Source organism: Oncorhynchus keta, chromosome 37 (assembly GCF_023373465.1).
Source record: "Oncorhynchus keta strain PuntledgeMale-10-30-2019 chromosome 37, Oket_V2, whole genome shotgun sequence".
Lineage (NCBI taxonomy): Eukaryota > Metazoa > Chordata > Actinopteri > Salmoniformes > Salmonidae > Oncorhynchus > Oncorhynchus keta.
In genome coordinates, this window is record NC_068457.1 from 19136205 (window position 1) to 19159246 (window position 23042).

Below are 23042 nucleotides of genomic sequence, written 5' to 3' on the forward strand. Positions count from 1 at the left end.
TAGAGACATGAATAGAGACATGAATAGAGACATGACTCCTCTCCTTTAAATGTCGTTCCTAATAGAGACATGAATAGAGACATGACTCCTCTCCTTTAAATGTAGTTCCTAATAGAGACATGACTCCTCTCCTTTAAATGTAGTTCCTAATAGAGACATGATTCCTCTCCTTTAAATGTCGTTCCTAATAGAGACATGAATAGAGACATGACTCCTCTCCTTTAAATGTAGTTCCTAATAGAGACATGATTCCTCTCCTTTAAATGTCGTTCCTAATAGAGACATGAATAGAGACATGATTCCTCTCCTTTAAATGTCGTTCCTAATAGAGACATGAATAGAGACATGATTCCTCTCCTTTAAATGTCGTTCCTAATAGAGACATGAATAGAGACATGATTCCTCTCCTTTAAATGTCGTTCCTAATAGAGACATGAATAGAGACATGACTCCTCTCCTTTAAATGTAGTTCCTAATAGAGACATGATTCCTCTCCTTTAAATGTCGTTCCTAATAGAGACATGAATAGAGACATGACTCCTCTCCTTTAAATGTAGTTCCTAATAGAGACATGACTCCTCTCCTTTAAATGTCGTTCCTAATAGAGACATGAATAGAGACATGATTCCTCTCCTTTAAATGTCGTTCCTAATAGAGACATGAATAGAGACATGAATAGAGACATGACTCCTCTCCTTTAAATGTCGTTCCTAATAGAGACATGAATAGAGACATGACTCCTCTCCTTTAAATGTAGTTCCTAATAGAGACATGACTCCTCTCCTTTAAATGTAGTTCCTAATAGAGACATGATTCCTCTCCTTTAAATGTCGTTCCTAATAGAGACATGAATAGAGACATGACTCCTCTCCTTTAAATGTAGTTCCTAATAGAGACATGATTCCTCTCCTTTAAATGTCGTTCCTAATAGAGACATGAATAGAGACATGATTCCTCTCCTTTAAATGTCGTTCCTAATAGAGACATGAATAGAGACATGATTCCTCTCCTTTAAATGTCGTTCCTAATAGAGACATGAATAGAGACATGATTCCTCTCCTTTAAATGTCGTTCCTAATAGAGACATGAATAGAGACATGACTCCTCTCCTTTAAATGTAGTTCCTAATAGAGACATGATTCCTCTCCTTTAAATGTCGTTCCTAATAGAGACATGACTCCTCTCCTTTAAATGTAGTTCCTAATAGAGACATGACTCCTCTCCTTTAAATGTCGTTCCTAATAGAGACATGACTCCTCTCCTTTAAATGTCGTTCCTAATAGAGACATGACTCCTCTCCTTTAAATGTAGTTCCTAATAGAGACATGACTCCTCTCCTTTAAATGTCGTTCCTAATAGAGACATGAATAGAGACATGACTCCTCTCCTTTAAATGTCGTTCCTAATAGAGACATGAATAGAGACATGACTCCTCTCCTTTAAATGTCGTTCCTAATAGAGACATGAATAGAGACATGACTCCTCTCCTTTAAATGTCGTTCCTAATAGAGACATGAATAGAGACATGACTCCTCTCCTTTAAATGTAGTTCCTAATAGAGACATGAATAGAGACATGACTCCTCTCCTTTAAATGTAGTTCCTAATAGAGACATGAATAGAGACATGACTCCTCTCCTTTAAATGTAGTTCCTAATAGAGACATGAATAGAGACATGAATAGAGACATGACTCCTCTCCTTTAAATGTAGTTCCTAATAGAGACATGACTCCTCTCCTTTAAATGTAGTTCCTAATAGAGACATGAATAGAGACATGACTCCTCTCCTTTAAATGTAGTTCCTAATAGAGACATGAATAGAGACATGACTCCTCTCCTTTAAATGTAGTTCCTAATAGAGACATGAATAGAGACATGACTCCTCTCCTTTAAATGTAGTTCCTAATAGAGACATGAATAGAGACATGAATAGAGACATGACTCCTCTCCTTTAAATGTAGTTCCTAATAGAGACATGACTCCTCTCCTTTAAATGTAGTTCCTAATAGAGACATGAATAGAGACATGAATAGAGACATGACTCCTCTCCTTTAAATGTAGTTCCTAATAGAGACATGACTCCTCTCCTTTAAATGTAGTTCCTAATAGAGACATGAATAGAGACATGAATAGAGACATGACTCCTCTCCTTTAAATGTAGTTCCTAATAGAGACATGACTCCTCTCCTTTAAATGTAGTTCCTAATAGAGACATGAATAGAGACATGACTCCTCTCCTTTAAATGTAGTTCCTAATAGAGACATGAATAGAGACATGACTCCTCTCCTTTAAATGTAGTTCCTAATAGAGACATGAATAGAGACATGACTCCTCTCCTTTAAATGTAGTTCCTAATAGAGACATGAATAGAGACATGAATAGAGACATGACTCCTCTCCTTTAAATGTAGTTCCTAATAGAGACATGACTCCTCTCCTTTAAATGTAGTTCCTAATAGAGACATGAATAGAGACATGAATAGAGACATGACTCCTCTCCTTTAAATGTAGTTCCTAATAGAGACATGACTCCTCTCCTTTAAATGTAGTTCCTAATAGAGACATGAATAGAGACATGACTCCTCTCCTTTAAATGTAGTTCCTAATAGAGACATGAATAGAGACATGACTCCTCTCCTTTAAATGTAGTTCCTAATAGAGACATGACTCCTCTCCTTTAAATGTAGTTCCTAATAGAGACATGAATAGAGACATGACTCCTCTCCTTTAAATGTAGTTCCTAATAGAGACATGAATAGAGACATGACTCCTCTCCTTTAAATGTAGTTCCTAATAGAGACATGAATAGAGACATGATTCCTCTCCTTTAAATGTCGTTCCTAATAGAGACATGAATAGAGACATGACTCCTCTCCTTTAAATGTCGTTCCTAATAGAGACATGAATAGAGACATGACTCCTCTCCTTTAAATGTAGTTCCTAATAGAGACATGACTCCTCTCCTTTAAATGTAGTTCCTAATATGACTCCTCTCCTTTAAATGAGTTCCTAATAGAGACATGAATAGAGACATGACTCCTCTCCTTTAAATGTAGTTCCTAATAGAGACATGACTCCTCTCCTTTAAATGTCGTTCCTAATAGAGACATGAATAGAGACATGACTCCTCTCCTTTAAATGTCGTTCCTAATAGAGACATGAATAGAGACATGACTCCTCTCCTTTAAATGTAGTTCCTAATAGAGACATGACTCCTCTCCTTTAAATGTAGTTCCTAATAGAGACATGAATAGAGACATGTATCTGGAACTCCAACACGTTCTTATTATTATTTTCAGTCTATTTTAGTAATTGTCTCTCCATTCTGTTGTTCTCTCTCTCCAATCAGTTGGTTGTTTAGATTTCTTTCACTCTACTTTCAAATGCTTCTATCATTTTCTCTCCGCTTTCAGATGGTTCTGGCCTTCTCTTTCTCTCTGTTCGATTCTGTCCCATCTCTCCTTTCAGATTGTTCTGGCCTTCTCTTTCTCTCTGTTCTATTCTGTCCTATCTCTCCTTTCAGATGTTTTCTGTCCTCTCTGTTCTGTTGTTTTCTTTCTGTCTGTTCAGACTTCAGTGTTTTCACTCTCTGTTGAGTCATGCTGTCATTCTCTCTGTCTGTTCCAGGCAGTTCAGGGTTTGACTCTCCAGAGCCCTTTCTGACTGATGGAGCTGCAGACTGGAGCCCAGAGTCCCTGCTAGCCCCAGCCCTAATACCCAGCCTGGCCTCACTGCTACTGGGCTTCCTCTCATCGCTGTGACCCCCCCTCCACTGGAGCAAGACCTAGACCAGGGTCTTTGCTGGAAGACTGCCTGTAGGACTGCCTGGCTGGCTGTCCCTCAAACTCCCACACGCTCAGGGAGAAACTCTCTTTCAGTCCTGGATTAAAAACCACTGTGGGCCCCCAGGACAAGCATTTACAGCCCCTGGGCTAATTAATGGATGAAGAGCCCCTTGTCTAAACTTAACCCTATAACCCCCCTTGGGTGTCTGAAGGGACATGGATGGGGGGTGGTGGTACTTGGCTGGACACACGCATGCCTGACCACTGTGAATCTGGACTGAACTGACTAAACTGATGGTGTTTCTGTTATGTTTACATGATCACATATAATTTAATTGAAGTTGGTCCTACAGATGATGTCATGGTTATATTTGAAATGGACAGTTAATTAGACTTCCAAAGTGCAGCTTCTGATCTGACACTCAGAAACCTTCTGATGGACAGAGAAACGACTCAACTATATTTACTGCTGCAACCCCCAGCCCACAGAGCGAAGAGGAGAAGGAAGTGGAGAGGGAAATAAACAAAGGAGAGAGAAAGAAAGAGAGTCTCTGGGGACCGAGATTTCTTTAATGTCGGGAAACAAACAAGAACACTGACACGTTTCTACTCTGTTTCATCTTATTTTTGTTCCGTTTAAAAGCACCATCAATTATTAATATGTGTGAGAGAGAGTGAGGGAGAGAAAGGAAATTTTGGTCCCTACTTTATTCTCTAACCCTAAAACTGTTGATGATGACTCAGTATTCTGTTCCTCTGATGTTGCGTGTCTTAGTGTGTGTAATCCGCCGGTAGTTGGTTCTATCATGTACAGCATTTACGCTAAGGCGATCCCTGCCATGGTTTAATGTATAAAAGGTTTCCTTCACGTCTCCATCTTATCAGTTTGTCTCCTGTTCTGATCTGTTGTTTTTGTCAAGATGATGAGAAACAGGAGAGAAACACACCAATAAATATTGTTTTGTCTACAAAGTGACTGACAGTGATTATTGTCTTCTATACAGTAACACAGGAATAGTTGCTATTTCTTAATTGGTTGACACCATTGCCCTCTGCTGGTCAGTGAGTGTCACAGTTTTACCTCTAAATTCAGGGGGAAACCCAAGTTATTTATAATGGGGAGGGAAAGGGAGTTCTCTGTAAAGACATGTTTTTGTTTAATGGCTTTCCAATTCATTACTTTCACTGAAAAAAAAGAGAGAGAGAAAAGTGTAAAAAAAAGAAAATGAACAGCAACAGTTATGCACAGACCTACACTAGTGCCTGAAGTATGTCTTGGTTAGGGAAAACTGCTAGCCTTAGGTCATACTAACAAAACATACAGTTTTATGAACCAGAATGCTAACTTATGGCAACTCGAGGTGTCTCTTGAGGTCCTGGATCTCTCTCTCCATGTGGTAGATATCATCAGACAACTGCCTGTGGCCGGACTGGGCCTTCATCAGTTGGCAGTGGAGACGCTTCACGATGGCATCGTACCGTCTGTTCTGGATCTGAGAACAACACATTTGGGTTTTAAACAGATATTGTACTTTTTGATTTTTGTTGACATTGTCCTGCATTTCTTTCCTTTTTGTATGTACAACACTTTGAGCTGCATGTTCGAAAGGTACCAGATAAATAGTTATTCTTATTATGAATACTGTACATGGTGGGTCTTTATCTGACATTAACTGTCTGGAGTGAGTTCTTTTCTGTTGGATTAGAGGAAAAAGGGGGTAAGTGAGCATCAGACAATAGGGATTCACTACCGTACCTCGATATGCTTCTTGATCAGTGTGTGACTCTCAAACTCCTTCAGGATGAGCTCTCTTCTCTCAGTCACCATCTTCCTCCGGTCTGAGATCTGCCCCCTCATGTCATCCAACTCTTTCTGTCAAGAGATTGCAGTTTTATTATTGATTCACGATAACAACTTGCGACCAGACGAATTGGAGAAGACAGGGATCACAGGACCAATTTTATTTTATTTTTTTACATATCCCATATGACTGTAATCTGTCAACATCTACACTGGTTACTCAGCTGCTCTGACCTGTGCCTGCTTCACAGCATTCCCCTCTGGGTTCTCCAGGTCGGCCCTCAGCTCCTCTCTCCTCTCTGTGAGCACTCTGACCAGAGCCCTCTTCTCCACTAGCTCCTTGTGAGACCTCGTCTGGCTCTCTGCTTGAAAGACGGCTGTCCGGTGGCCCTCCATCTTGTTCCGGTAGGTGTTGTAACCGGCCAGCACACGGCTAAAGTTGTCCTCCTCTTCCTCAATCAGCAGTCGGAGCTCTGTGTTTTCGTTGTAGACGGTGACGGAACGCAAGCCCAGGTCTTGCATGTGTCGCTGCAGGTGTTCCATCTCACCCTCCAGGATCAGAATCTGCCTGACGTTGGATTTTAACTCCACTTCAGCTTCTTTGCCTTTCTTCTCAATGTCTGATAGTATGACCTGGTAGCAGATGAAAACAACATTGCTTTACACTGAGTGTTAAAACAAATGTTCCGATATTAATGTTGCAAGGAAAATATATTTAATTTAAGCAGCAATAATTACAGTGTTCCTGGAGTTTTAAAATGTTACTGGTCAGTGAGTTAGCAGGTAAGGAGAGATTCACCTGGAGAGAGCTGAGCACTTGTTGTTTCTCCCGGAGGGCCACAATCTGGGCATATCCTTGTTGTGAGACGTCTTCTAAAGCTTGTGTTAGAGAGAAGTCAGGCCCTCCATGTGTCTCTACAGCAATACATGGAAGGGACCCTGTCACGTCTGAAGAAAGAAGGTGGTTTGTTATTAGCTAAGCTAGCTAACATTAGCTTCCTAAATTAGCTAGTTGTAGTCCTACAAACATTAACTCTTTAGTATGTCCACCCCAACAACTTTAAGCCTACTTTGCTGCTGTTTTAGCAAAGCTTCCCAAGATAATACAGATAGTCCAACATTTTAAAATGAATTTGCTATATGTTTTCTTGCCGTTTTCCACCATCATCCCAGCAGAGTTGGCCATGTTTACACGTTTGTTGTTGAGCGCGAAACAGAGTTGGTTTTCGCGCTCAGCTCAGCACGTGCGCTCTCTTGGCCTGGCGGACATTTCCGGTGGGGGGTTTCCGGTGTGATTCCCCCAACACGCCCCATATTGACTGACTGCACTTTTGCAGAGTAAAACAATATACTTATGTTAAGAATTAAATAATTAAAGAAACCACAAGTTCGGACACACCCAAAGAGTTCCATTGAATTGAGTGGCTCATCTTCATTTTCCAGATATTGGAGAAATGTTCATTTGTGCCCTTCCCACACAAAATGTAGGGGAAATAAATAGTGATTGTTATTAAAAATCCATTGGTCAGTGAAGTAAACTAAAGCAAATGTAGCCCTAATTTTTGTATAAATGTATTTTACAATGGATTGCCAGATGTCCGGATTTGATTCTATACATAATTTGTATGTGATAAAATGACAGGGACTTGTCCTTATGGTTTCTGGTGGTATGAGATAGTTTACATGTCAGTTATGTGTATGTACATGTTTCTTTGTCCCCAGTGTGAGGCCATAGCCTACTGGTTAGATCCACAAGTGGTGTTTTAGGGTTAGCGAATAATGTAGAGACCATGCTCTCTCTCGCTCTCTCTATACCTTTGTAAATATAATTTATGATATGAGAAGACGGCAGTTATGGAGAAAATGTGTCTGTAGGCTATTTGCTTGCACACAGCAGACCTCCAGGATATGTACTCAAGTCACTCCTTACTAAAACATGAATATAGGAAGGATATAAGGAAGCTAGTACTGAAACATCCCCATTACGCTTCCACGTGCGCGTGTGTGATGGGATCAAGTCCTTTCAGTTTTTGTGCAGCCTACTGGAAATGTATTGCAACCATCCAGATGAACAAAACAAGGTTTCTTTCCCAGGCCCATGCAGCCCATAAAGCCATGACCCAGTAGGATTTGTCTGTGAAGGCGGGTGAGGGACCCACCATTTGCTAAACAATAGCCGATAGACTTGATTTATTAGCACAGGTCCTGACAGTTATTTGTGCTGGTGGATGTAAATATTTTATTTGTTGTTTGTATTTGTTTGCGCACTAAAAAGAGCAAATTGTTTGAACGTGATGACAGTTGGAGTTCCCCATTTGTGGTTGAATGCTTAGGTATAGGGAAAACACTGGGCTATTATTGTTAACATGTTTGCCTCCAGATGCTGAAGTTCTGAGTAATTAGCTGTTCTGGTTTCTGAGTCTTGTGGCTTTATTGAGACAAGTTTACGGTGTACATAATAGGTACAGGTGTGTGCCGGTGCCCGTAACCAGTTATGAAAACAAAACGTATGCAGTGAACATCATGATCTTATAGACTATTGCGCCATTACATCCTATGCACTTTTTCTGCGTTTGAATTTCTCATGTGTGTTTGATTAAATAGAGCCCTCCTCACTCAATCTCAGTCTCAGTCCCATAGACACAACAGGATAAACTGTGCCTCTGCCTCCTTCCCTCCCTCCTACTGTCCCTCCCATCCTCCAATCCCTCCCTCCTTCCAATCCCTCCCTCTATCTGTGACTCAATATAACCACAACTATTTCCTGTCTGGTTCTCTGACATTGTCTCTCATTCCCTGTGTTTCATCAGCACTACAACATGTGTGCCAAAGAGACGGTTTTTACTAGGTCACAGGTGTTCCTGTTTTTACCCTAGTCTGCATTGTGTAAATAAAACATTAACTAGAAGTATCTGTTGCTATTATTTTGTCCACTCCATCCTTCCTCAAAATAGGAAGAGAGACAGTGAAGGGGTTATGGATGGCGACACAGTAGAACATAGCTAAGTTAATTTTTCATTTCATACAATGTTGATCTTCTAAATACCATTAATAGCCATAGAACAGGGGTTGTCGGCTGTGGGTGGTCAACTACATGAATACCCTTTTATTCATCTCATCTGCTGATATTTGGGCTACCTGTGTTTTGGGGTGAATACTGAGGTTTCCAGGTGTTTGATGCCATTCCATTCACTCCGTTCCAGACATTATGAGCTGTCCTCCCCTCAGCAGCCTCTACTGATTTGAAGTATAGTAATTTGAGTGCTTGCATCAGCAGTTTTACAAATGAAACCTGTTTTTGAAAGCCGAGCTGATTCGTGTGCTATTGTTGCCCATTTTCCGATAGGTTAAAGAACAGTGCCAGCTATATGCCAGACTGAAAACAAATGAAACAATCTTTGTTTCAGTGGATGACTTTATTGCTCTCTTAGCAGTGCAACTGTAGAGCTGAGATGGTGTAGTTAGGTGGCGTTAATGCAGGCTTTGACATGGAAATGACATACGAGTGAAGAAAGCTTTCAAGGGAAACATGGTGTGTGTGTTGAATTGTTCTAATCCAAGCATGGACAGATCGATTCCTCACTTCGCAAATGGATTTTCACGTGTAGAAGGCAAACTTGAGCATAGTAATGACATTACATGTCAACAAAAGAGTATCTCATTTCATTTAAATCAGAGACATGAGGCGAGGTGGGGGAGGGGCAGGACTATAGGGGTCAGTGAAACCAGGGAATGAGTAAGGAGAGTAGGGGGCCTCTAAATGTGCATGACACAGCACTCCCAGCATGCATCACTAACTGGAGTTATTCCCTTCTAACCACAGAAAGCACATAAAATCGTGGTGCCCTGCACTCATACGCCTGAGACAGTGTCAAGTTTTCAGAGATGTGCTGAGGTAAACAGTCTCAGGGTGAAACGTAATGGTCTAATGATATCCCTTATTTTCCTATAAAATGGGTTGAAGCATGGCAATATTGGTGATAATAACAGAGCATTTATAATCTCTCTCCTGTATTTATACAATTGTATATGGCTTTATTGGAATGTTCTATAAACACACAAAAAAACTGAACACAGAATTGAATACGAGAGACATCAGAAAATACATAAATATTGAAAACTTCATAAAACTAAGTTCAAAGTGAGCCAAATTCAGTTTGTTTTCGCAGTATAAAAATACAAAAATCTATTCCATATGCAGACAGTCCAGCTACCTAACAGATATGAATTCCACCTCATCTACAGCCCTGAGCTGGGAATGGGATTAAAGAGATATCAGTTACTAATTCATCAATTAATTGCCCTGGGTCTGCTTCCTCATTCTTCATCTGCTGATTCTGAAGGCCCCGAAGTAGCTTCCCTCAGCTTCCGGGTCCAGCAGCCAGGAGTTGGACACGCTGACGTAGATACTGTCCCCGGGCCCCAGGGGGAAAGCCCCTCCCTGCTGCTGACAACACATGTGGTAGTGGCCCCTCTGCCAGTGCTTGGTGCTGCCGCTTTTCATCAGCACAGCTGGCCTGAGGGGGGCACTGTGACTGTGACGCTCGTGGAACACGTATTGTATAAGAAGGGCACCAGCCCCGGCCCCATCTTCTCTGTGAATGCTAGGCTCTGCTGAAGCCCCTTTTCTCCCTGGAGCATGAGACCCAGACTCCAACAGTGACTCCTCTACCTGGTCGTAGTACCTGAAGCAGGTTTTGGCATAGATGTAGTACAGGCCTCCCTCGCGGACTAGGATCCTGCCGTCATGGTACCCGATCTTGGACAGGTGTCCATGGGCGTGGTCCCAGTGGATCATGGTGTTCTGGATATCTCTCTGGATGTGCCCACTTGGAGGCTGAATGGGCAGGTGGGCTGATGGTATGACCTCTCTGGGTTTTTTTGGGCACCTCTGTGACTCCCCTCTCTGGAGGTCGTCCGAAGTCTCAACTAGGGCTGGTCCGGTCTGGGTGACCTGAAGTTGTCAACAGAGACAGCGGCAAGAGAGGTTAGAGGTCACAGCAGCCCAAATCCCTCATTGGGCATCAATACACTGCTGTTAGACGCATTTATAGAGTTATTGACCACTTGTCACTTAAATTTAGTAGTCTTAAAATAATCTACTTTGAAACAAGTATACACCTTCACACACATGGTTGTGGGCTTAAAAAGAACACACCTGCACCATGTCAAATATAGAGTTGAAATGTATTACATTTTGAGTTTGCATTTCAATATTACCTTTCATATACATCACAGAAGACTGAAATATAACAAAACTGTTTGACATAGAAACATCGGATTTTCTGCAGGTTTTTTGAAACAATGTTTATTATTTATGAAAAATATGAATAACATTCCACCCATGAGGCCACTATGTCACTTTATATGTACAGTATATACTGTATTCTAGTCAAGGCTCATCCTATATAACTAGTGCTGTACACACCTTCTCTATTAATATACTGTCCCTACACACCAATATACATATTTATATTCCGGACTCTGACATTGTTCATTCTGATATTTCTTAATTTCTTTCTTTTTACTTTTTGGATTATGTGTATATTGTTTTGTATTGTTAGGTATTACTGTACTGTTGGAGCCAGAAACGCAAACATTTCGCTGCACCTGCGATAACATCTGCAAATCTGTGTAAACCAATAAACTTTTATTTTGACTTGTTGCTCTCTTGTAAAACATAAGGCTACATTGTAAGCCATAAAATGCAATAGCCAGTAAAACCGTCCATACAATATGAAACACTTTGCCTCTATTTGAAGTTTAATGTGTTATAGATGTTGTGGTGAGAGAGCAACCACTTGAAATGGATGACAAATGTGTATTTGTGGCAATCATAGTATATAATCATTTTCTTGTCCAATGTTTTCTTGCAGCACCTGCAAACTGTTATGACAATAACTTTTTTCTTACAAAATACAACTTGGTGCTATAGAATTACATAGATTTTATGACCATTTTTAGAGGAGACTCTTGGTATAATCCAATCTAAGAGACCTATGCATCAGGACTTGTATTATTATGATTTCCTTACCTGTTGAAGATGACCTGTCAAGTGAAGTACAACAGCAACACTTGATACCACTTGAAGTAATCCCATGAAAACGACGGTACCAATAAGAGTTCTGTTTGAAGTTGCTTCTGTTCTCCTGAGCTGCTGAAATCTTGGCAGACTGCTTTCCATTTCATAAAGATCCGTTTAATACTGAACGTTAAATATCCACTGTGTTTCATAAATACAGACCCAATGTTAGTCTATGCTTTCCCCGAGATATGTTTGTATTTCAGCGTATTCTCATTACCAATAGAAGTTTTTAAGAGGTGGTTTTCTCAGTTTAGTACCCCCCTCTTTGAGGACCAATCAGATTATAGATTAATTTAAAAAGCTTTTTAACACCACCAGGGGTGCTGTTGTAAAAATACTGTGCGAAAAACATCATTTATGACTACATATCCCAGCATTCAACACCACTCTTTGACCTTGCTGGAAGCATGATTATATTCTTTACAATGTTAATAAATATGAGGTGATAAACTCATGTAACCAGTTTACGCTTATTTCGTATACACTGTAGCCAGATGCTTACGCAGAAATGTATTCGACTGTATGGCTGGTGCGCCCTCCACATGCGCAAGAGAATATGGAAGGAACTAGCAAATCGATCACTCGTACCATCAAGACGATGTTGTAACAATTATTTGGGAGATTTATACCGGAATGAGTCCGTACAAAGATATCTTCGGCAGCTTGTGGAAGAGTACAGAGATGTCACCCAAACATTACAACATGGGTTTCTCAACGACCCCGCCAGGAAAGAGTTGAACAAGAGACAGGTGGGACTTTCACCAGTGGCCACTGCGTTTCAGAGCGCTGAACACGCCGTGAAAGACCTAGAGGAGGTTGAAACTCTGCTTCAGAGTAAGTAAGCTGTGTTCTGTTTTGTTAAATTGCTACCGAGCTAGTGGTCTTTCTGTATCTTCCTTTCATAAGTGTCTGTAACGCCTACGTGCCGCAATAACCAGAGGTCGCCAATGCTTCAATAACAATGTGCTAACTGTGAAATGTGTCATGTATCTGAAAATATTGTACAGTCATCCATATTCTCCTTTTACAGAGACAGTCGGTTCCAAAGAGGAAGACCGACAAATGGTCCAGCTACTGAAAGAGGAACAAGCACAGATCACCCAAAGAATCGAGTCATTGAGAAAAGATGTATGAACAGACATTAGACACAGAACATTTTAAATGTCTGCATTGGGTCAGTCTGGAACTTGATGAGAAAATCTGAATTCATATTCCCCCAGTTGATCCAGACACTAGTACCCAGTGACCCACACGACACCAGTAATGTCCTTCTGGAGGTGGTAACAGGGCGGACAACAGGAGGTGAGTCGGTGAACTGTAATTACTCAATGAACAGCATAGGCCATGTGTAACAGTATAACTTTAGACCGTCCCCTCGCCCATACCCGGTTTCACATCCGTTACACATGGACAACGGCTCTCCATTACACTCCTGGTCCTGATGATAATGTATGTCCCCTCTCTGGTGCACGTGTTTGGATCCAGGTGACATCTGTCAACAGTTCACCAGAGAGATGTTTGACATGTACCAAGGCCTTGCCAGCCACAAGAACTGGGACTTTGAGATCTTCAACTACACACCTGCTGAATATGGTAATGGTTCTCTTCTGTCTGTGTTTTATGGGTCACTGAATGAAAGTGTCTGCGTTTCTGTATGATTGATTGGTGTGTTTTATGGTCTGATTTGATTCACTCAGGTGGACTGCACCATGCGGCAGTAAGGATAGCGGGGGAGAGTGTGTACCGGCATCTGAAGCATGAGGGAGGGACACACCGGGTCCAGAGGATCCCCGAGGTGGGCCTGTCCTCCAGGATGCAACGTATTCACACAGGAACCATGACTGTCATCATCCTGCCACAACCCAACGAGGTACTGTCCTGTCTGTCTGTCGGTCTGCCTGTCTGAACGATAATACATTGGGATTCTGTTTTGTAGCTGGACATCAGCATTGACCCTAAGGACCTGCGGGTTGATACGTTCAGATCGAGAGGGGCGGGAGGTCAAAGTGTCAACACAACAGACAGTGCTGTCCGAATAGTACACCTGCCAACAGGTAAGCGCGTACAGTTCGGGGAAACAGAATATTTATTGAAAATCTACTTTAAGAAGTTTAAAAATCAATGCCACTTCTCAATTCTTGATTTTGAATTGATCTCCTGATATTGACTGAATTGAAATGGGATTACTGACTGACCCGTTCTCTGACCCTAGGTACGGTGGCAGAGTGTCAGACGTCCCGCTCTCAGCTGCAGAATCGTGACACGGCCCTGCGCGTGCTGAAGGCCCGCCTCTACCAGAGCATGATGTGCAGAGAGAAGGAGCAGAGACTTACGGCACGCAAACAGCAGGTGATCCCCGACACAGTCCCATCCTAACGCTTTACTGTCCCCCAACTCACCTCAGCCATTACTCCTTCTCCAGGTGGGTACTCGCTCCCAGTCAGAGAGGATTCGCACCTACAACTTCAGCCAGGACCGCGTGACAGATCACCGGACTGGTTATGTGACCAGAGATATCAAGGTGGGCTTCTAACTTTGCAAACAAGCAGTCTATAATGGAAGTTGATTTGTTGTGTAATGTTTTTACATGTAGTGGTAATAGTTGGTTAATGTGTCTTCTGCATTCCCTTGGCAGGAGTTCATGAGGGGCGGGGAGCCCCTTGATGATCTGATCTCAGAGCTGTTGGAACACGGAGACAAGGAGGCTCTGCTGGAGCTGGTGGTGACCTGCAGTCAGAGATACTGACTCAAGACAGTGTGACGCCTTAGTTCTGGGAGCAAGCTGACATGACCCACTGCAGCAGCACTGACAGGAGAACAGTCAGACCAGATATGGAAGCAGTCGCTCGAACACTGATTCAGTTTGTGAAAGAATGGCGTGTGGGTGGGTGGAGAAGAGAGCAGAGAGAGCCTGGCTGCAGACAACCCAGCTCTTTAACCAGTCTCAAACATACCCAATTACACCCTTAATAAAGTCCTGAAAATAGTTTGCGACGAGCCCTGCTCCTATTGGGTGTGTCAAAACTATGTTTCAGCCCAACACACACGCTCTAATCTCAAGCACCCAGGCGGTCTGGCAGCTGGCCAGCCATGGCATCAGTATCTCTCCTACACAGCCATAGCAATGAGCATGTATTGGCACCAGTGAAGGGTTGAATTACCTTCGAGGCTACTCGAGCCCCTGTGAAATGTTTGAGTTGCTCTGACAGAAGTCTGCAAAATAAATCCATGGAAGATGATTGATTACTAAAGGAAGAAGCACAGAGAAAATGTCCACACCAGCAGAATATATATTCAGTGCTCGCAATAAAAAAATAAAGTACAATCTTTAATCAATCATACTGTAGAAAACTTGCTTTGCATTCTTTCTCGCATACTCCAACCATGCTGGAGTACGGTTCACGTCTGGGATTCCCCAAAGCATCGTAGCACTAGGATATTAATACCATTGAAAATAAATAGACAAAAGATGACCGTAGTGCTACGATGGTTTTGGGAAACCCAGGCATGAGAATGTACTGGTGGTGATGTGGAAAATAACCACCACCACCACAGTAAGGACATCACAGGGGTCCTTCACAAGCCATCCACAAATGATCCAGTTAAAAATACATCACACACGCATAAGAACATACCTCTGGGAATGATAGTCTGTCCGTCACGGCTGTACGCTATTCAACTCAAAAACAAGCAGGAGGGCATCAGGCATTGAAAAAGGAAATTGTAAAGAGTAACACTTGAGGTTAGGACAACTAAAGCCACTGATCCAGCTGGTTTCAGACGTCTGCTTGTACTATTCAACCCCAAAAACTGCTGATATATACTGTAACTTGGGTGGTTGGATGGGTAAAATTCAACCTGAACAATTCTGAAATGATGGCATCTTGGTGAGTAGCTAACTCGAGTTCTCTGTAGCCCACAGGGACCTGACCTGCGTATCCAGGTATTATATGACGTTGCTCAAATTGTCCCCTTACACAATAACAACAGTCTCCAACAACATTTGTCAAGCCTTGTCAAGCCCCAGTTTGTCAAGCCTTGTGTCTGTTTAAAAAGAGTTAATATCTGAGTTAGCCTGAGTATTAGTCATCATCTCCCCGTTGCCTCAGGCTCCTGGAGGATTTCCCGTTCTCTGCTTTCCTCTTCCTGAACGTGGCCCCGGCTCCCGACGCGGGGCCTCCCTCGTCGCCCAGAGAGGTGATGATACGCTCCCTAAACTTGGGTTTGGGCTCAGGCGGCAGCTCCGCGGGGGCGCTAGCTGCTCCTTCCACCTGTGGTAGCTGCAGGTCCACTTTCTCACTGGAGGAGAGAACATGGGTGGTGGTGGGTGGGGTATAGAGCAGGTAGGTGAGTTATTAGTTTAGCATTTAATAATGCACACAACAACAAGTTGGCTAAAGTAGAGACAGACTAGCACCAGGGTCCTGTTCATTAAGGCAAACTGTAACAAAATCTCATAGTTAAATCCAAATGAAGACATTGACAGTATAACAGTCTCTTACTAAGGCTCTTCTTCTTCCTGTATCTGCTCCCAGGCTCCGTAAGGGTTGGTCTTTCTGGGCTTCTTAACAACAGGCCTCTCCTCTTTCTCCTCAGGCACAGCTGCCGGTGTGTCTTTGGCCCCTTCGTCTCCCTTCCCCCCGTCATCATCCTCACCATCTTTATCCTCTCCCTCCTTGTCTGAAGGCGGTGTATTCTTTTTGTGAGGAGAGCAAATAATTATTGAAATTATTGTCAGTCACCATGACTCAAACCCTAAACTAATGCCTACTATTGTTTGTGCCCATTCACTACCAATGGGGTTGTATTGAGAACTGAGTCTCACCCTGAACTGAATCTTGGTACCTGTTTGGAATCCTCTCTCTCCCCGTCTCCTTTGGTACTGTTGGAGCAGTCCTCCCCAGAGAGGGGTTCTGGCTGCAGGGCAGATGGGTCATCTAACCCTGGGGGGCCCACGGTCTCTCCACTGGGCCCGGGCCCAGACCCAGACTCACCACCGGCAGGGAGATCTGCAGGTCTTTCCCAGCTGGACTCTGTCAGAGTGGGGGAAACAAAAAAACTATGTCAAACATAATTATGTCAAACATACACCAATCTTGTCATCACCTGTCTTCATAGACTGACCTCCAGTCTCTGTGTTGTAGTAGTATGTAAATCCATCAGAACTGACGGCCTCCATCCAGGCACTACCTAAGGAGATCTACAGAAAACAAGTGTGTTCACACCAGGACTTGCATTACATTGGTACATTGCACTGACTCTAAACATATCAAATGGGTAACAACATACAAGAGACTTCCTGGTGAAATGAAAGGTGTTAAGAAAATACATTAAAAAGTTGGGTGTACCTCGGTTTGACCCGGCTGTGGAGAGGGTGTGCTCTTTCCCTGCAACCCATATGGTTTGTCCCACAGAGATTCTGAAAAGATATAAACACAATGCTTCAGGAGAAAGGTGAATGGTCCTAGGTGTATGTTCAAAACTGATTTATTAAAGTCACAGTCTGACTTAACCCGTCATCTCTGATATCTGCGGAGGTGTTGTGGTCTTCAGCCTACCCATGATTCGTACGGAGAGTTGCAAACCAAATTCAAGGGCTTTCAAGTACTTTTTAAGCACTAATATTTATTTTCAAGGACCAGCAATTTGTGATAGCTCCTATTATGCAATTGTTTCTATTCGCCACCAGCTGGCGGTATAGTCGCCAAAACCTCATGAAAATAACATGTACTTATTCATTACTACCTTAAAGGCTCTACTCAATAATACATGTTTCACTACTTATTTACTACCTGTACTACATACATGAGTTAAATCAGTTGACGTAATTTGAGTAGTGATGAGCAGAGTTTTGGGACATGCCTACTTGTGAACACACATTTCTTATTCGCATTACTACACAACTCCAGCTTTATGACAGTATTGTAGTTTTATTGGGCATTTGGGAATCTACCTCTCAATAGCTACGACAAAGCGTCTTGCTTCTGACTAGCAGCTTTAGAGTCGCTGGTCGGGAGAAGGGCGGCTGGGCTGTGTGAGGAAAACGGCACGTGAACGGCAACCAGTACAGCATGAGCACGGCTGCCTCTTGATAAAGTGGATTATCGCAGGCGCCCCTTGAAATCTCTTAATGTAGAACTGTCACCAGCGCAGGATGCAGTGTTGCGCCTTTCCCCTCCAGGGCCGATTACACCATGTTGCCCAGGATTTTAACTATCCATCGTTTGGCAGTGCCTAATCAGTCGGTTCTGTACCTGCCTGGCTGAGTGACAGTGTGGGTAGAATGAGAGAGCTCGCCTGGCAACCAGAGTGGAAACACATTAAATAAAACGTGGTATTGTACCTGTAAATGAATTCGTAAGACCAATATATTTTCCTAATATTTTTCTAATTAACTTATTTGATCGTTTTCTGTTCTCCTCTCATTTTAATTCAAGTACTTTTCAAGTACAAACTTCAGATTTTCAAGGTATTTAAGTAATTGAATTTCAGAGTGCCAAATTCAATTACTTTAAGCACTTCAAGCACCTTGTGTGAACCTTGCCTACCTCCTGTCATAGAGTTGTAGTAGTATGTGAGTCCTTCGCCTGTCTTTCCCTCCACCCAGTTCTCTGATTCGTTTCTGGGCATCCTCTCCTTTCCAGGCTTTCGCTTCTTTTCTTGTTTTCGAGGTGGAGATTGAGATGGAACTGGGCTTGGAGTTTGGGCTTTGGTTTGAGATGGGGAACCTAAGCAAACACACAAAATCACATTGATATATTAGCCATTTGAGCAGACCCTCTTATCCAAAACAACCTACACTGAGTGTGTTCTAACAACTTTTTAAAAGCTTCATGTTTCATTAGTCGTATGTACAGTATACATCATGTATACATCATGTGTACATCATCCGACAAAATGCTTACTTGACAGGTTCCTTCTCGACAATGCAACAACAATAAGAGATAATAAAATATTAGAATACAAAAACTATAAGAAACAATGGTAATAAGTTAAACACTTATTAGACGGTAGAAATAAAAACAGACTGGCAGGTTATTAAGTTAGTAAATCAATAAAACATTTAACAAGTTACCTGATGGTTTTATCCCCAACCTTTTCATATCCTCCTCATAAGCTTTCAGTGCAGCCGCCTCCATCGTTGCAAACTCTTTAGACTGACGATCCTCCTTCTTCGCCTTGTCAATGCTCTTCTTTTGCATCTGAACAGAAGAGGGGCCGGAGTATCAGTCAAGTCACCGATGAGATGACAGCATGGGGTGAGAGTGGCATATCTGGACCTTATCTCTGCTTAAATACACCACCAGGCCAGCCAGGAGGGTTATGTATGCCAAGCTGTGTTTACAAAGCATCAATAGTTTCCCTCGCAACAGTGACCCCTGTTGATACCTCTGTGTAATAACGTGTTATCAGCAGACTACATAGAGCCCAGAGAGAAAACAGTATAGTCTCAGGTGATTGACAACATTTATGGCATCTGTATTTCTTATGCAGTATGGTAGCTACAACCCTGGCACTGACAGGCACCCATCTTTCTGTTTCACAAGTTGAAGGCAAAACACAATGATGACAACTCACCTCAGCAATTTTGGCAGCAACATTTTCTTTGTGATTCTTCCCTCGTTCATGAAACTCAACACTCTGCATGAGAAAAAAACAAGCACAGGGGTGAATATATGATCAAATCTTGTCCTCAGCCACAACCCCTTGCAGTCATAACCGACTACTCTCTCTTTGACACACATCACCAAAAACAAGTAAGCATTCATTCAACGTTAGCAACATGAGAAGGGCCTAGTCAAAGAGACTGAATAACTAGCATGATGATCATGCCTGAATGGGTAGCTAGTCGGTTAATTACACCAACTTTACATACCGTTACAAATTACATGACAATTTACTCAACACTCACAGGTTTATTGTCGGCTATCCAGCACTTGCAGTACTGGCAGAATTTCTTCGGCTGGGACTTCCAATATTCTGACCTGAGTAATACAAACAAAATAAACAACTTCATAAACGTGTCTTTGAAAGCTGATCAGAATAGCAATTTGGGCAGTGAATAAAACGCAACCATGGTCGTACCAACTGAACTCGCTAGCTTATGTTAGCTTATGAGGAGATGCAACAATATGAAATCAAATGTTATTAGTCATGTTATACAACAGGTGTAGACTTTACAGTGAAATGCTAATTTATGAGACAATTCCCAACAGTGCAAAGTTAAAAAGTAAGACATATGTCTACACTACATTGCCAGGTCACAATTGTAAATGAGAACTTGTTATCAACTTGCCTACCTGGTTAAAAAAAGGTGAAATCTTTTTTTTTTTAAATGTGCTTTTTATATATATAACATATGTTTTTGAAAGAAAAGCACATTTTGTTGTCCATTAAAATCACATCACAAATACAGTGTAGACATTGTAAATGTTGTAAATTACTATTGTAGCTGGAAAAGGCTGATTTTTAATGGAATATCTACATAGGCGTACAGGGGCCCATTATCAGCAACCATCACTCCTGTGTTCCAATGACACGTTGGGATAGCTAATCCAAGTTCATAATTATAAAAGGCTAATTGATCATTAGAAAACCCTTTTGCAATTGTGTTAGCACAGCTGAAAATTGTTGTTCTGATTAAAGAAGCAATAAAACTGTCCTTCTTTAGACTAGGTGAGTATCTGGAGCATCAGCATTTGTGGGTTCGATTACGGGCTCAAAATGGCCAGAAACAAAGAACTTTCTTCTGAAACTCATCAGTCTATTCTTGTTCTGAAAAATGACGGCTATTCCATGCGAGACATTTCTAAGAAACTGAAAATCTCGTACAACACTGTGTAATACTCCCTTCACAGAACAGCGCAAACTGGCTCTAACCAGAATAGAAAGAGGAGTGGGAGGCCCCGGTGCACAACTGAGCAAGAGGACAAGTACATTAGAATGACTATTTTGAGAAACAGACGTCTCACAAGTCCTCAACTGGCAGCTTCATTAAACAGTACCCGCAAAACACCAGTCTCAATGTCAACAGTGAAGAGGGCACTCCGAGATGCTGGCCTTCTAGGCAGAGTTCCTCTGTCCAGTGTCTGTGTTCTTTTGCCCATCTTAATCTTTTATTTTTATTGGCCAGTCGGAGATATGGCTTTTTCTTTGCAACTCTGCCTAGAAGGCAATCATCCCGGAGTCGTCTCTTCACTGTTGACGTTGATACTGGTGTTTTGCGGGTACTATTTAATGATGCTGTGTTCCAATGGCACTCCGTTGTCATTTTAGCCTACGTTTCACTGATCTTTGTAGCATTTTACTCCCTCTGTTTAATATAACACACATAGATGAATTATTAATTTCGGTTGCCTATCCTGATGTGAAGTTTGTTCTATAGAAAGTGTTTGACTCTTGTGACAAAATTAAGGAAATTAGAATTTCGGCAGGCAAGAAAATGGCTTTAGTAAATCTTAAACGAAATACTCACATTGTGTCTTCTGATCCAATATAACGTTAATATAATTAAGGTTAAACAACCTAGCTAGCTACACACAAAAGCAGAAAATGTTGAACATTTCTCAACCATCAACAACACCGCGTCCGTTACTTATGACGTAAATACGGATGTATCTGAGGGTCAAAATTGTTTGTACTCGCTACTGTTATCGCTTTTATTGGCATTATTTTGACAACACAATCGTTTTAAAGTGTCGTTTTAATCGCAGTTTATTATAAAAAATACGAGAAGAATGTATTAAATAACAAAATTAATCATAAATATGGCATCCGTCCCGAGTAGACGGAACAAATAGTCTATAGTCCTTTCACTTTTCAAGACCTCCCATATGGTCTAGCGGTTAGGATTCCTGGTTTTCACCCAGGCGGCCCGGGTTCGACTCCCGGTATGGGAACAACTGTTTTATTTAAAAATCATTGAACGTCATGTTCTCTATAGTAGTGTTTCTTAATAACCCTGCTCCTCGAACACATTGGTGGAAAAAGTACCCGATTGTCATACTTGAGATACCTTATAGAAAATGGCTCAAGTAAAAGTGAAAGTCACCCACTAAAATACTACTTGATTAAAAGTCTGAAAGTAGTTGGTTTTAAATGTACTTAAGTATCAAAACGTAAGTCTAATTGCTCAAATATACTTAAGTATCAAAGTTGCCTCACTTTCGAGGGCCTGGTGCGGTTTCTTCTCTCTGTAATTATTTGTCCCGTTTTCAAGAAGACCCTCTCAGAGGGAACGGATGTGTCCACTATGCTCTCTCTATGCAGTCTCCCTGTCATTACTTTAGTAAGCCGTGGGTATCTTCAAATCTTCAATGAAGTGACATGTAACAAGTGGTTTCCTTTGACAGTGGTAAGGCAAACTTCAGTCGCTTTTTGGACTCTTTCCCGCACTGAAGCCTGTGTGCTCTCGTAAAGTTGTGGAATAAGTGAATTAATACGTTTTGAAAGGGTTTTCCTGCTTGGAATTGTGTACATTGGATTTAGACTATAGCTCTCATTTCTAAAACCTCTGTCCTCCATGATCGAAAATGGCTAGAAATCTGTGGCAATCATTTTAGCCAATGCAATATCAATGTGGCATTGTTTTGCAACATAGTTGGCATTGTTTGCTACTTTGGGATAAACTGGTCTATAGAAGACTGCGTAGCTGTGGGTCGCAGAGTAGGCCTACTTGACTGAGTGGATACAGCTCCACGTGTGGGCGTTCTGGCTCCACCACAATCACTAGCAGGCCCGCTAGTTTCTCGAAGCTCCGCTACAGCTAGCTTCACAGTTCGCATATACCGGCGTAGGTTGTGCGTAGAACCGGCACTGTGCGCTAACATTGTCTACATTATTAAGATGCATCCAAATGCTACTATGCTTCCGACTCATTTTACAGTTCTTCCTCTCTCCTCAGCTGCTAAGTGTGTGACTGTGAGTGAGTTGGTTCGGCCCTCCCTCACGCATTGGTTCATTGGTTGACACTGTGTGTCTGATTGACAGGGGCAACAGGTGAGGCTATTGGTCTGAGCAGACAGTCACAACGAATGTGTGTGCGCTTGAGCATTTAGAGCTATATTATTTTATTTCCTTTTTCGTTATTTGAATTAGTTAATTATATTCATTTCAATATTTTGATGATTCATATCTTTAAAAAAAAAAAAGTTTTTATAAATAGATTTGGCTCTTCTGATATGCGAGCCGGCTCATTGACTGTTAAATTGCTGCTACATTTTCCAACCTCCCATATGGTCTAGCGGTTAGGATTCCTGGTTTTCACCCAGGCGGCCCGGGTTCGACTCCCGGTATGGGAACGGTATTTTTATTAAAACTTTGAACATGTAATGCACAGTAGGCCTACAGATACAGGTACGGTATATGCCTG

The 23042-nt window shown here is 41.9% G+C and overlaps 5 protein-coding genes and 2 non-coding genes across 7 annotated transcripts in view; 4 read left to right on the forward strand and 3 right to left on the reverse strand.

The window, feature by feature from the left end:
• Positions 1–4372, forward strand: part of LOC127916726 (ephrin-A2-like) — a 43380-nt gene extending 39008 nt beyond the window's left edge. Inside the window, exon 4 of the mRNA XM_052499478.1 lies at positions 3628–4372. Coding sequence (XP_052355438.1) covers positions 3628–3761 — 134 coding nt within the window. The 3' untranslated portion in view covers positions 3762–4372. The remainder of the gene's footprint in view (positions 1–3627) is intronic.
• A 553-nt stretch (positions 4373–4925) lies between these two features.
• On the reverse strand, positions 4926–6853 carry LOC118383714 (coiled-coil domain-containing protein 122). The gene is made up of 5 exons (XM_035770163.2): positions 6739–6853; positions 6386–6534; positions 5821–6219; positions 5542–5658; positions 4926–5278 (listed from the first exon to the last, which is right to left on the reverse strand). Exons 1-5 carry the CDS (start codon positions 6770–6772, stop codon positions 5132–5134), a joined length of 846 nt encoding a protein of 281 aa, XP_035626056.1. The 5' UTR covers positions 6773–6853; the 3' UTR covers positions 4926–5131.
• A 2740-nt stretch (positions 6854–9593) lies between these two features.
• Positions 9594–11922, reverse strand: LOC118383713 (tumor necrosis factor ligand superfamily member 11-like). Its single transcript, XM_035770162.2, has 2 exons — positions 11621–11922; positions 9594–10540 (listed from the first exon to the last, which is right to left on the reverse strand). Exons 1-2 carry the CDS (start codon positions 11768–11770, stop codon positions 9911–9913), a joined length of 780 nt encoding a protein of 259 aa, XP_035626055.2. The 5' UTR covers positions 11771–11922; the 3' UTR covers positions 9594–9910.
• A 96-nt stretch (positions 11923–12018) lies between these two features.
• On the forward strand, positions 12019–15008 carry LOC118383712 (peptide chain release factor 1, mitochondrial-like). The gene is made up of 9 exons (XM_035770159.2): positions 12019–12505; positions 12702–12799; positions 12892–12973; positions 13157–13264; positions 13369–13541; positions 13608–13725; positions 13884–14020; positions 14094–14192; positions 14307–15008. Exons 1-9 carry the CDS (start codon positions 12166–12168, stop codon positions 14415–14417), a joined length of 1266 nt encoding a protein of 421 aa, XP_035626052.2. The 5' UTR covers positions 12019–12165; the 3' UTR covers positions 14418–15008.
• LOC118383711 (WW domain-binding protein 4-like) lies at positions 14944–21296 on the reverse strand. The gene is made up of 10 exons (XM_035770158.2): positions 21147–21296; positions 19584–19656; positions 19250–19312; positions 18747–18873; positions 18220–18399; positions 17020–17090; positions 16796–16871; positions 16517–16704; positions 16174–16367; positions 14944–15970 (listed from the first exon to the last, which is right to left on the reverse strand). Coding segments are annotated over exons 1-10 (1191 nt in total). The 5' UTR covers positions 21149–21296; the 3' UTR covers positions 14944–15753.
• A 202-nt stretch (positions 21297–21498) lies between these two features.
• Positions 21499–21570, forward strand: trnae-uuc (transfer RNA glutamic acid (anticodon UUC)). Its single transcript has one exon. It is a non-coding gene; the product is annotated as a tRNA-Glu (tRNA).
• Positions 21571–22899: 1329 nt separating this feature from the next.
• On the forward strand, positions 22900–22971 carry trnae-uuc (transfer RNA glutamic acid (anticodon UUC)). Its single transcript has one exon. It is a non-coding gene; the product is annotated as a tRNA-Glu (tRNA).
• Positions 22972–23042: the final 71 nt, after the last annotated feature.